Source organism: Terrapene carolina, unplaced genomic scaffold (assembly GCF_002925995.2).
Source record: "Terrapene carolina triunguis isolate 2854851 unplaced genomic scaffold, T_m_triunguis-2.0 Scaffold132, whole genome shotgun sequence".
NCBI classification, from domain to species: Eukaryota; Metazoa; Chordata; order Testudines; family Emydidae; genus Terrapene; species Terrapene triunguis.
In genome coordinates this window covers 10,736,248-10,750,709 of record NW_020664483.1, presented here as the reverse complement: position 1 = coordinate 10,750,709, position 14,462 = coordinate 10,736,248, and the positions used below count along the sequence as shown (strand labels likewise).

Sequence of the window (14,462 nt, the reverse complement as noted above, 5' to 3'; positions counted from 1 at the left end):
TCTTAGGCTATGTCTACACTGGCAATTGAGCAACAAAACTTTTGTCATTCAGAGGTGCTAACAACCCCCCCCCACGAAAGACAAAAGTTTTGCTGTGGCAAGCGTCAGTGTGAACAGCGCGTTGTCTGCAGCAGCACTCTCCCGTTGACAGTGTGAATGCCGCTCATTGTGGGTGGAAGTATTTTGTCAGCAAAAGTGCCGACAAACAGCGGCTACACTGCCTGACTTTTAGCGACATGCCTGTGTCGCTAAAAGCTGTATAGTGCAGACAAAGCCTTAGGGTACGTCTATACTTACGCGCTGGTTCGGCGGCAGGCAATCGAACTTCTGGGTTCGATTTATCGCGTCTTGTCTGGACGCGATAAATCGAACCCAGAAGTGCTCGCCGTCGACTCCGGTAATCCTGCTCGGTGAGAGGAGTACGCGGAGTCGACGGGGGAGCCTGCCTGCCGCGTCTGGACCGCGGTAAGTTCGAACTAAGGTACGTCGACTTCAGCTACGTTATTCACGTAGCTGAAGTTGCGTATCTTAGTTCGAATTGGGAGGTTAGTGTAGACCAGGCCTTAGATTGGAATTTTCTTGTGGTGGGGATTCTGTCTCACTCAGTGCCAAGAAAATCATTAGAACTAGCCATACAATTATTAAATCCAAACTCATCAACTAAAAATTCTGTTTCACAGGCAATTGAAAAACTTCAGGCTGGTGCTCTTGCAACTGATGCAGTGACTGCGGCACTAATTGAACTAGAGGTACTTCTTATTTTTAATTCAGGAATTAAACCAGGTGAACATGTTATTGCCATATATCCCAATTCTATATAAAGCTATACATTTCAACTTGTAACTTACAGAGAATACTCTTTCAGTGCTTTAAATAGACCTATCTGTGCAAAAGTAAAATTTAGTCTGCAATTTGCCTTTGACTTTTTAATTGTCTTGCTTGCCCTTAATGTATTAAAGAGGTTTAACTGCCTTCCAATATTCAAATTGAATATGTATTTATTATACGTCAGCAGTAATAGCATCAAATTTGTTTTACCAGCCACAGTCTCTAATATCTGATAATACTAAAAGTGGAGAATTCCCTGCAAATGCAGGATAGATTCTATCTTTGGGTTTATCCATTTCTGACTTCTTCCTATCTTATTAGACACAACCCACAGATGGCTTCTTGGATGAGATAAATGATGCTCTGATCATTTCTGTTCATTACAGAGCTCATAACACATTAGATGGTCCATATTTCAGCCTTATTTTCCTGGTGAAATTTCACATTGAGTAGTTACTTTCTACTTTGCTTGATAGTAGATGAAACAAAACAAAACCTCTACAACTTCAGTCAAAGTTACTCTTAACTCCCTCTCCTTTAAAGCTCTTGTGTAGTAGTAGTGCTGATGTAGCCACCTCTGGGGTGGCACGCATTTCAGGGTAAATGATATTATGCATATTTTTCAGCGCTTTTGGATTATTTTAGGAAGATGCTGTATAAATATAAAGCCAATTTGTTTCTTATGACAGTCATGAGATCATGTTAAGGTGAATAGTTGTATTGCATTGTGGAGAAGAGGTGGCATAGGTGATAGACATTACTTCATTTACATTCTGTTTCAAAATGGCATATTAGTAAACTTTGTAATAATGAATTATAACTCTAACATGGTTTGCTAAACTTAATAATTCTTTATTAGATTTTGGTTTAGGTGTGAGGATGATTGTTAGTGGATACGTCCACAATTAGCCTTATACGTAACTGAATTTAGCTTATAAAATATCCTCAGAACACTCCTTAAAAATTCCATTTTGCTTGATGAGCAGAGCAGTCTATCACAATTTTCCTCCTGGTGTTTATTCAATCTTTTAGATATGTTGGACCCAAGTAATCGAGTGCTTTAAAGATAATGACCAAGACCTTGAAATTGACTTGATATTCTATGGGAAGCCAGTTTTCCGAGTGGAGGATATGTGTGATGTGTCTGTGGTAGTCTGTGTTCCTGAGGGGAAGAGCTTCAGGATTCTGGACTAACTGCTGTTTCCTAAGGGCTGATGGCTTAATATCTAGGTATATTGCTCTGTAAAAGAGTTTTTCTGAATAGAATGCCAACCTTAAACATAGTAAAATGTAAAAAAAAAAAAAAAAATTTTAGCTACTTCACCTGCCTGAGAACCCTCCCCGTTTTTGTAACCTTTAGAACCAAATCTTCATTTAAAAAAACAGTCTCTCTCTGTTGCTGTGTGAAACACCATCATAGGAAATTGATATTGAATATAGTAAGTCAACAAAATAAACAGAATAGAGAAATGTATTCTCCTCTCTTCCATTTATAGTCATTTTGTAACTTCAGTAGATTAAAACTGTAGTTTTTCATGTTGACTGTCCCTTTAATGAAGTAACCCCATCCCTCTTGTCTTTATGTAGCAAGAATATCACCTTTCCTAAGACAGTGAGTATTCTGATTTAGCCAGAATGTATTGTGAGAATCTGTATGTAAATTAAGTCAACTCGTTAACTTATTTTGCTATTGTAGTGTTGATTTTAATAATAAGTAGGGCTGTCAATTAATCGCAGTTAACTCACGCGATTAACTCAAAAAAAATAATCGTGATAAAAAATTAATCGCGATCAATCGCAGTTTTAATCGCATTGTTAAACAATAGAATACCAATTGAAATTTATTAAATACTTTGGATGCTTTTCTACATTTTCGTATATATTGTATTCTGTGTTGTAATTGAAATAAAAAAAGTGTACAAAAACAAAACAACGTAAAACTTCAAGTTCACTCAGTCCTCTTTCTTGTTCAGCCAATCGCTAAGACAAACAAGTTTGTTTACATTTACAGGAGACAATGCTGTCCTCTTCTTAGAATCACAGAAGATTAGGGTTGGAAGAGACCTCAGGAGGTCATGTAGTCCAATCCCTTGCTCAAAGCAAGACCAACCCCAACTAAATCATCCCAGCCAGAGGTTAGTCAAGCTGGCCCTTTAAAACCTCTAAGGATGGAGATTCCACCACCTTTCTAGGTAACCCATTCCAGTGCTTCACCATCCTCCTAGTGAAATAGTTTTTCTTAATATCCAACGTAGACCTCCCCCACTGCAAGTTGAGACCATTGCTCCTTGTTCTGTCATCTGCCACCACTGAGAACAGCCTAGCTCCATCTTCTTTGGAACCCCTTTTCAGGTAGTTGAAGGCTGCTATCAAATCCTCCCTCATTGATCTCTTCTGCAGACTAAATAAGCCCAGTTCCCTCAGCTGTTCCTCATAAGTCATGTGCCCCAGCCCCCTAATCATTTTTATTGCCCTCCACTGGACTCTCTCCAATTTGTCCACATCCTTTCTGTAGTGGGGGGCCCAAAACTGGATGCAGTACTCCAGATGTGGCCTCACCAGTGCCGAAAAGAGGGGAATAGTCACTTCCCTTGATTTGCTGGCATTGCTCCTACTTTTGTAGCTGGCTATTGCAAGGTATTTATGTGCCAGATATGCTAAACATTCGTTTGTCCCTTTGTGCTTCGGCCACCATTCCAGAGGACATTCGTTAAAAAAAATAATGCATTAATTAAATTTGTGATTGAACTCCTTGGGGGAGAATTGTACATCCCCTGCTGTTTTACCCTCATTCTGCCATATATTTCATGTTATAGTAGTCTTGAATGATGACCCAGCACATGTGGTTCATTTTAAGAACACTTTCACTGCAGATTTGACAAAACGCAAAGAAAGTACCAATGTGAGATGTTTAAAGATAGCTACAGCTACTTGACCAAAGATTTAAGAATCTCAAGTGCCTTCCAAAATCTGCTCGGGACGGGGCGTGGAGCATGCTTTCAGAAGTGTTAAAATAGCAACACTCTCTGATGTGGAAACTACTGAACCCGAACCACCAAAAAAGAAAATCAACCTTCTGCTGGTGGCATCTGACTCAGATAATGAAAATGAACATGCGTCGGTCCACACTGCTTTGGATTGTTATAGAGTAGAACCCGTCATCAGCATGTATGCATTTGCCCTGGAATGGTGGTTGAAGCGTGAAGGGACATATGAATCTTTAGCACATCTGGCACATAAATATCTTGCGATGCCGGCTACGACAGTGCCATGAGAATGTCTATTCTCACTTTCAGGTGACATTGTAAACAACCAGGCAGCATTATCTCCTGCAAATGTAAACAAATTTGTTTTTCTGAGCGATTGGCTGAACAAGAAGTAGGACTGAGTGGACTTGCAAGATCTAAAATTTTACATTGTTTTATTTTTGAATGCAGTTTATTTTGTACATAATTCTACATTTGTAAGTTCAACTTTCATAATAAAGAGATTGAACTATAGTACTTATATTAGGTGAATTACAAAATACTATTTCTTTCTTTTTTTACAGTGCAAATACTTGTAATCAAAAATAAATATTAAGTGAGCATTGTACACTTTCTATTCTGTGTTATAATTGAAGTCAATATATTTGAAAAGGTAGAAAACATCCAAAAATATTTAAATAAATGGTATTCTATTGTTGTTTAACAGTGTGATTAATTGCGATTAATTTTTCTAATCACTTTTCAGCCCTAATTATAAGACAGTCTGAACAAATCTTTTCAGCTGAAGTACAAAGAACCTTTCTAGCGTGCAACAACAGAATAAAATCCTGAGTATTGAGTCTATTTCTCAAACTCTGAAAGCTATAGAATAGATTATAGCTCATAGCTCTTTTTCCAGTGGTCTAGATATTCTTTATTATGTGTTTCACAAACTACTTTCTCTTCAGAATTTTGGAAGATCCAACTATCTTTTTAGGCAAGTGTCACAAAAGATGGATTTTTCCCAGTTCTGCTTAGTTACACAACTCCTATTACATGGAATTCCAGCCAGTCCAAGAGGCATCACTTCAAAGAGTTGCTGAGGAACAAAATTTGCTCTTGATCTTTTATGAGTGAGCTGACAGTTTGCTTGTGGTATGCTGGCTGCTTTTTTTATTTTTGCAGCCTCTAAGTGGAGAAAGAACAGTCCATCTCTGCGTGACTGCATGAACATCTCCAATGCAATAAATTCCATGATTAAGATAAAATGTTAGCAGTTATGTGGGCAAAGTAGCTTACATGTACAAACTAATGAACAGCAACTAACTGTGAATGCTGTTCATATAACCTAATACTACACTGCTGAATTTTATAAAGTGTCATCCGTCATATTTGGCAACCTGATCATGTGTTTCCCAGAATTTCAGCGAGCTGCATAATTGAATATAACAAATGAAGATGCTAACTCCAAAGTCTGTGTATGTTGCAGTAATAAATTAGTGGATACTTCAGAAGACTGATTATTAAAACACTGCATGATTCTTTAAGGAGATGGTCACTGAGCCATTCGCTTTTGCACAATTCTATCATCAGTTGCCACATATGAGCTGACTGTTCAATTGGTCTTGGAACACAAGAGTTGGGTTAATTTTTTGACTTGCAGTGTACAATAACCACATGCTGGTTTTTTTTTGTTTTGTTTTTTTATGGAAGATCGGAAGAAATCCATATGATTAAGCTTTTATGTATCTCTATAGCACTTCAGAGAGTCACTGTCTAGGTGCTGGAAAGAGGCACTAAAGGACACCCAGTTAAATATTTTAAGACTTGATCATGTAGAAGGGGAAAAATAATCACAAGCAGAGCCAAATACTCTAGTGATCAAAGTTGCAAGCACTCTGATTTCTCTCTGAACATATGATGGACACAGTTTGTGCAATAGCATTAGCTTGTGTTCCTCTGACTTATTACAAGGCTGTAAACAGATGATACTTAAGTCAGGGCTCAGAACTGATTATTCATCCTATGATGGAAAATGCTATATAAATAAATGCCAGATTTGTGTTTACTAGTGAAACCGCTCCACTTACTGTGTCTTAATGTTGCAGTTGAACTGGAAAAGACACTTTCAGTACCTCTTACTAGATACCATAAAGAATCTAAAACAAATCTAACCTATCAAGTGTGCAAGTCTAATTAATATTAGATCTATGGCGTTCTGTACTGTAGATCTGTTGCTTTCAATTAAATACTGAAGTGAACTGTGTGATATGACCTATTTTGTAGAACTAGATTGAGTTTTAACTTGAGTACATTAATAGGAAAAGATTAACCTCCGCAGATTTACACTTTTGAAACTAAAGTCTGTGTTGTTAAAATTAAGTACAAACAATTAATTTGCAATGAGAAGCACAGCACTATTACAGTAAAGGGGTCTATGTAAACTGGAAAGTTAAAGAGGTTCTGACATAGTTTTTCAAAATTGTTAATTATAGTTACAATGTTAAAATAAATTAAAAAACTGGTTCCATTTGCTTATGACTTCCATTTGGCATAGTATGATGCATAGGTATGTGTTGAGCTTTGTTTAATTCTCTGACTTTAATTTAAGATTTTCTTTAAGAACATTTTAACTCATTAAACAAAATAGGACTTGATTCATCCCAGGAGGCCACTTCTCAGTGCCACCAACCCTCCAGTAAGAAAGCAACTTTATAATCTTATTGTTTAAATGCTGGCTGTCTATATGCATGTCTCTTGAATAGAATTTAGTAGTCACAATGCTTGCATAAACAAATTGGCCAAAACTATATCAAAGATAGCTGAAGTGTTACTTTAACATATGTTGAAAGTAGAGTGCTATAACTATTTGGCTAGGTGTAATTCCAGGACTGTCAAAAATGAGTAACTTCTACAAGCCTTCCAACTTTGACCACAGCTAAAAAATTTAGTATGCTGTGAAACTGGCAAACATTGTAAGTATATCTTGAAGGAGAGAAGGAATCAAAAAAGAAAATGATAGCTTCAGTAGTTTAGGAGAAATTACAGGATGAAGTGCAATTTTTTTGTTGACAATCTAATTTTTATTTTAGAAGCTAAAATTTTATATCTCAGTAGATGCAAGAATCATAAGTTAAATGTACGTTGCTGGTGATGTAAAAGCAGTGGATGTAGGTTTCTTAAACAATGTCTTCCATGTCATGTGGCTAGGCTCCTTTTGGCTAAAATGCTATGGACAGTGTTTCTTCTCTTCTTCCCTCCCCTCTTCCACTTTTATATGATGACAGGGCAAGCATTTTGATCTGCAAAGCTCATGACTGCACTGCTCACCTCCCCAATCAGTTGAGACTTCTTAGAAATATAAAGGAGTGCTCTGCTTCCATTTAAACATTAAAAGGTAAATTCTTTGAAGTGGCCTTTGCATATTCTCCCATATGGCATGCATCCTCTGATGCTGTTGAAATTTTTTGCAAAGCAGTGCCTAAGCTACATCGTTGCCCGCTTGCCAGCATCAAATGGTTGGAGCTGAGGTTAAAAAAGGTCTGATTGCCCCCGCCAGGTCAATTCATTTTTTACCATGGATGTCTGTGGGTGTTAAGAATATGCTCCAGTACGTCTGTTAGTCTATAAGGTGCCACAGGATTCTGTCACTTTTTAAAGAATATCTCTGTATACCTGGATGGAAGAATTCACTTTTCATTTTAAAACTCTCCCTATTTTTGTTAATGTGTATGATAGCTATGTAGTATTTGGCCAGTTATTATTGAACAAGGGTTCTTAAACATTTGGTCATGGCTGATCTGGCCTCCAAAGATTCAGATAAAAAGAGATAGTTGTAGACGGTGTATTTAATGCTCCCACATTCTCCCGGAAGTGGATGCACAATGCCATTTTCTGTTCGGACAGGGGAGCTCACTTTGTCCAGATTTGAAGGCCCTATATACAGAGCAGCACGCCTTGGGACCACACCAGTAGACAAGATGATCCATGTCTTCTGAAATGAGGCCCTCAGTCCCTAGATTTGTCATTGGACCAACTTTCAGGCCTGTTATGTTGGAGCAGGCCATCTCTCTCTTCAGTCAGGCATGACCACAGAACTAAAGTCTGTGCCAGAGAGAGACTATAGTGCCAAGGTCTTCAGTAAGCATTGGAGCTTTATTGGCACAAATAAACACTAGCTCAGAAGTGGGGCTTCTGCTGCTGAAACTTTACTGATGTCGAGGCTGATTTCTCCTTCTTTGGTTCTAGGAACTACTTAAGTACTGAAATATGGAAACCTAGCTGACACCAACTGGTATGTCAGTGCAGGAAATTCCTTTGGCACTTAAGAGCCTTGTTCTAGTGGAACAATCTGATGTGGCTATCCCTCTGTCCTAGGATCTTCTGTCTGAGCCTGTCACGTCATGATGCATCCATTAATGCTGGGACCTTCATTGGGAAAAATCTCAAAAGCATCAAGCACATCTTTGCTTATAGGACAAATCCACACCAGTGCCACCTCAGCTGCCCTTAAACATAAAAAACAAGTTGAAAGGTATCTGGTGCCAGAGAGTTTACTGCCTTCCCCAAAGAGGAAGGCACTAAAGAGGGTCCTTGTTGCTAAGATTCCTGTTATAGCACTGAGGGTTCCTTCCATTTGCCCATGGTGCCAGTTCTTAGGATTTGGCTCTCTCTTCAGTTAGTAGCTCTGGCACAATCACCAGAACATATGATTGTGCTTCTGTGGGTGCACTCTTCTAGAGATGGTTCTGTTAGTCCAACACCTTTGGAATGAGACAGCAGAGACGAGTCTCCAAGACTTCAGTTCCAGGATTTGTCTGATCAGCCTTGAGCTTGGGAGGCTTAGACAGCTCTTGAAGTTGGGGCGCTTCAGCATTCTGAGGCTCTAATTTTCTGTTGAGCTAGGAGAATTGGAGTTTATAAAGCCTCTTGGAGCAATCCCTCTCAGACCCACTCTTGCCTTCCCTTTTAGCCCTGGGGCTGTGACTTTCACTGGCAGGGTTTTTCATACCTTTGAAAGGTGGAAGATAGTAAAGTTGTCAAAGTCTTTTGCTGCTCCTCATCCTTCCACCTTTCGTAAGACCGCTGAGGTGGTGGCTCCCCCATGCACTGAGTTAGACCTGCCAACATTCCACTGTCTTAATCAAATATTACTTTTTTACACAAGTTGTGACTCATAACAAAGGAGTAGTGTTAAAGATTTTTGACTCGGCTTAGTGTGTACGTTCTATGTGATGTGGGGGAAGCTCTGTTTTTCTAGTATGTGGGCCATATGCTCCTTCTCTCCGTGCTGCACTTGAGGAAGGCAGGGAAATACAGAGATGAGTGTTGTAAAAGGAGCCTGTGGAGTGAGTACTTTCTATTCTAAGGATTCTGTAGTACGGTCATTACAGTGAAAAGTTGTTCAGACACTGTCACTTCTTTAAAGTAATTAATTTTTTTTTCTTGTCTGTGCACTAAGGACATCTGGACTTCACATCCTCACAAACTAAAATGATTGTATCCACACAGATGCTTTGAATTTCTCATAACTGACCACTTATAAAGCTAATAAAATGGTGTATTTATATCCATCTTATGTTCAAATCTACACAATCACCTTCTCATTCTCTCTGTAGACTCTTTACACCCTGACACCTGCAAAAAAAACCCAAACAAACTCCACTAGTAACCTCCTTCCAGACTGACAGTTCACCTTTCAGTATGACCCGTTGTAGTCTCCCCTTTAACCAGTTCCTTATCCACCTTTCAATTTTCATATTGATCCCCATCTTTTCCAATTTAGCTAATAATTCCCCATATGGAACCGTATCGAATGCCTTACTGAAATCGAGGTAAATTAGATCCACTGCGTTTCCTTTGTCTAAAAAATCCGTTACCTTCTCGAAGAAGGAGATCAGGTTGGTTTGGCACGATCTACCTTTTGTAAAACAATGTTGTATTTTGTCCCAATTACTATTGACCTCAATGTCCTTAACTACTTTCTCCTTCAAAAATTTTTCCAAGACCTTGCATACTACAGATGTCAAACTAACAGGCCTATAGTTACTCGGATCACTTTTTTTCCCTTTCTTAAAAATAGGAACTATGTTAGCAATTCTCCAGTCGTACGGTACAACCCCTGAATTTACTGAATCATTAAAAATTCTTGCTAATGGGCTTGCAATTTCATGTGCCAGTTCCTTTAATATTCTTGGATGAAGAATATCTGGGCCCCCCGATTTAGTCCCCTTAAGCTGTTCGAGTTTGGCTTCTACCTCGGATGTGGTATTATCTCCCTCCATATCCTCATTCCCATTTGTCATCCTACCATTATCCCTAAGCTCCTCATTAGCCTCATTAAAGACTGAGGCAAAGTATTTGTTTAGATATTGGGCCATGCCCAGATTATCCTTAACCTCCACTCCATCCTCAGTGTTTAGCGGTCCCACTTCTTCTTTCTTTGTTTTCTTCTTATTTATATGGCTATAGAACCTTTTACTATTGGTTTTAATTCCCTTTTCAAAGTCCAACTCTACATGGTTTTTGGCCTTTCTCACTTTATCCCTACATGTTCTGACCTCAATAAGGTAGCTTTCCTTGCTAATCCCTCCCATCTTCCACTCCTTGTAGGCTTTTTGCTTTTTCTTAATCACCTCTCTGAGATGCTTGCTCATCCAGCTTGGTCTACAACTCCTGCCTATGAATTTTTTCCCCTTTCTTGGGATGCAGGTTTCTGATAGTTTCTGCAACTTTGACTTGAAGTAATTCCAGGCCTCCTCCGCCTTTAGATCCACAAGTTCTTCAATCCAATCCACTTCCCTAACTAATTTCCTTAATTCTTTAAAGTTAGCCCTTTTAAAATCAAAAACCCTAGTCCCAGATCTATTTTTGTTTATCCTTCCATCTAGTTTGAACTGAATTAGCTCATGATCACTCGAACCAAGGTTGTCCCCTACAACCATTTCTTCTATGAGGTCCTCACTACTCTCCAAAACCAAATTTAAAATGGCATCCCCTCTTGTTGGTTCTTCAACTACTTGTGAAGGAATCCATCAGCTATCGCATCCAGGAAAATCTGAGACCTATTATTATTACTAGCACTTGTCCTCCAGTCTATATCTGGGAAGTTAAAGTCTCCCATGATCATACAATTCCCATTAGTGTTTACTTCATTAAAAACATCCATATCCATATCCAAATCGGATCCCGGCGGTCTGTAGCACACCCCAAGCACTATCTCAGGGGAGGCTCTAGTAGCTTTCTTTTCCAATGTGATTTTTGCCCAGACAGACTCTGTCTTATCCATTCCATCACTTCTTATTTCTTTACAGTCTACTTCATCATTGATATACAATGCTACTCCACCACCTTTGCCTTTATTTCTGTCTTTCCTAAACAGCACATAGCCTTCAATACCTGTACTCCAGTACCTGTACTACTATTCCACCATGTTTCTGTTATCCCTATAATATCTGGTTTCACTTCCTGCACCAGTAGCTCTAGTTCCTCCATTTTGTTACCTAGGCTCCTTGCATTAGTGTACAAACATCTTAATTTTTGCCGTTTAGCTTCACTGACATTATTTACCCGATTAGGCACAGACATTCTACCGCCAGTATCACCTATTAGACTGGTATCTTCACTACCCTTCCTCATGTCTTTGCTCCATCATCTGCTCTTTTGGGTCAGGACCCTCAGTTTGAGAAACGCTGGTCTCCCCCAGCGAATAGTCTAGGGCAGGGGTCGGCAACCTTTCAGAAGTGGTGTGCCAAGTCTTCATTTATTCACTTTAATTTAAGGTTTCGCGTGCCAGTAATACATTTTAACGTTTTTTAGAAGGTCTCTCTTTATAAGTCTGTATATAATATAACTAAACTACAGTTGTTTGTAAAGTAAACAAGGTTTTCAAAATGTTTAAGAAGCTTCATTTAAAATTAAATTTAAAATGCTGATCTTAAGCCGTCGACCTGCCCCGCCCGCTGCCAACCTGGGGTTCCGTTCACCTAGTTCGGCAGCGGGCTGAGCGGGACCTGCGGCCGGAACCCCGGCTGGCAAGGGGCTGGCAGCCAGAACCCCAGACCGGCAGCGGCCTGAGCGGGGCCGGGGGCCAGGACCCGAGACCGGCGGTGGGCTGAGCGGGGCCGGCACCCCAGACCAGCAGCGGGCTAAGCCGGCACCCTAGACTGGCTTAGCCCGCTGCTGGTCTGGGGTTCCCTCCGCTGGCTCCTGCCAGCCAGGGTCCCGGCTGCCAGCCCCGCTCAGCCCGCTGCCGGTCTGGGATTCTGGCTGCCGGCCCCTTGCCAGTTGGAGTCCCAGCCGCTGGCCCTGCTCAGCCCGCTGCCAACCTGCTGCTCAGGGTGGGGATGTGGGGGGTGCAAGAGTCAGGGCAGGGGGCGTGGGGGGCTAGGTATGTGTGGAGGGTGCAGGAGTCAGGGCATGGGGTGTGGGGGGGCTGGGTATGTGTGGAGGGTGCAGGAGTCAGGGATGGGGTCGGGGGATGCAGGGAGCTGGGGTGCAAGGGGGGTGCAGGGGTCAGGGCGGAGGGCTGGGTGTGTGTGAGGGGGTGCAGGAATCAGGGATGGGGTCCTGGGGGGGCATGCAGGGGGCTGGGGTGCAAGGGAGTGCAGGAGTCAGGGCAGAGGGCTGGGGGTGGGTGGGCTGGGATCAGGGGGGTGTTCCCAGCCCCCTGAGCGGCTCACGGCAGGGGGCTGGAGGGATATGCCCCGCTCCTAACCCCCTTCCCCCGCCTCTTCTCTGCCTCCTTACCGGTCTGAGCAGTGAGGGCACTGGGGCTGCTCTTCTCCCCTCCCTCGCAAGGGCCATCGGCGGCAGGGAGGGAGAGGAGGCGGGGTTCGACGCAGCACGCTGGGGGAAGTGGTGGGGGAGGGGGAAGCTTGGCTGCCGGCGGAGCCGGTCCTACAGCAGCAGCCGGCAAGACCAAGCTTGCTTCTGCCCCCGTCAGAGAGAGCGGTAGGCGGGGGACGGAGAAGAGCGGGCTGGGTCAGGCAGGATTTTTAATGGCACATTGGTGCCTGCTGGGGTCCGGCTCAGCCCGCTGCCGGGGTTCGGCAGCGGGCTGAGCGGGATCCCGGCAGGCAGCAGCGTGCCATTAAAAATTGGCTCGCGTGCCGTCTTTGGCATGCGTGCCATAGGTTGCCGACCCCTGGTCTAGGGTAAAATCTGTATAGTATAGGATAAAAGTACACAAAAGACTCGGTTTCACGGGGGAGACCAGATTTCACGGTCCGTGTCGTGTTTTTCACGGCTGTGAATTTGGTAGGGCCCTGTTTATAAACCGTTAAGTCACAAACTGTCAACACCCCATGTCAAAGTATAAAAAATAAATATCCGTAGATCAACAAATCATAGCCGTTTCTACTATTTGTTCGTTAGCTTATTTGTAACCAACCTAATTCAAAAGTCTAAATCACTGGATTTTGACTCTAAGTTCTCAGGCAGCATTTTTCGTTTATTGACTGTCTGTAAATTTCAATTATCCATGGAAATAATTTTTCATGGTTTGTATCTGTAATCGACATTCGCTGATATTTACCAGTTAAAAATATAAACATTCCAAGCCTATATAACCCCCCCTCCCCCCCCGACACTCCTCTCAGCTTGAGATCCTACTGTCTGATCTGGATTTCCCAACACTTTTTTTTCCCTGTCTTCTGTATTGCCATTTTCCACATTCTAGTCCCTAGACCCTCCATCTCTGTCTAAACTGCTTTTTTGCATCATCCTTTTAATTTATTAGGACCAAGGTTAGTATATGCTAATCGTTTTCTATGGTGCTTCCATAAGGAACTATAACAAAACTTGATTAACCACTGTTCAGTTAAATTCATTTTAATTCTTTAATTAGATATGGTCTATTCTCCAGTTAAAATTAGTTGTCTAGTACTGATGTCAAACAGCTCTCTTGTGCCACCCCAGAGGCATTTTCACGACAGTCACAGAAATGGAGATACAAAACTTAAAGGGAGAAGACGTGCTTGAGATTTGGACTTAACCTTTCCTTCCCTGTTCTCCCCTTCCCACACCATTTTGTTTGTGTTGGACAGTGTGACATTTCCTGAATGTCTTGCTGCCAATTCAAGTTCAGTGTAGCAAAAATTGAACTAGTTATGGAGTGGTGGGTAGTATGAAAATAGGCAACACTACTGGAATAATTCTGTTTTTTTTTAAATCTGTGATTGTGTAGGTGACTCTATTTGTGTGGGATCCTTGAGGATGAAAGTGCTGTAGAAATGTAGATTATCAATCATAACAAATATACACTAGCTTTGCAAATTTGTTATGAGAACACAGACTAAGCATGGAAGTGTGTGTGTGGCCTCTACTGCGGAGGCTGCACATGTGTATCTGAATTAGTTTGTAGAAGGTTCTTGGTGCCAAATGCACTGATCTGTTTTTTCCTTGGAGAAGTTTTGCTTCTGCCACAAATCTAGTCTTCAACAAAAGGCTTTCCTAGGTTGCTGTATGGCTAGAGTTGTCCTTTATGGTAACACAGTGCATTTTAAATACACCATCATTGTAATGTATATTGAGTTTACACTGTAACATGTCCAAGATAACCATCTAGGGAAGCTTCCTTTTCTACAGCAATTCAGTTACTTGCTGTAGAAAGTTCCATAGATTTTTTTTTTTTTTGGCCAGGTGAGTGTTGTCAGTCTAATGATACTG

General features: G+C 41.3%; 1 protein-coding gene across 2 annotated transcripts in view; it reads left to right on the top strand.

Moving 5' to 3' along the window:
• Positions 1 to 14,462, top strand: part of TASP1 (taspase 1) — a 172,261-nt gene that overhangs the window by 15,616 nt on the left and 142,183 nt on the right. For both annotated transcript variants that reach the window (XM_026653183.2, XM_026653182.1), the window contains exon 4: positions 681 to 749. In XM_026653183.2, the coding sequence (XP_026508968.1) occupies positions 681 to 749 (69 nt within the window). The remainder of the gene's footprint in view (positions 1 to 680; positions 750 to 14,462) is intronic.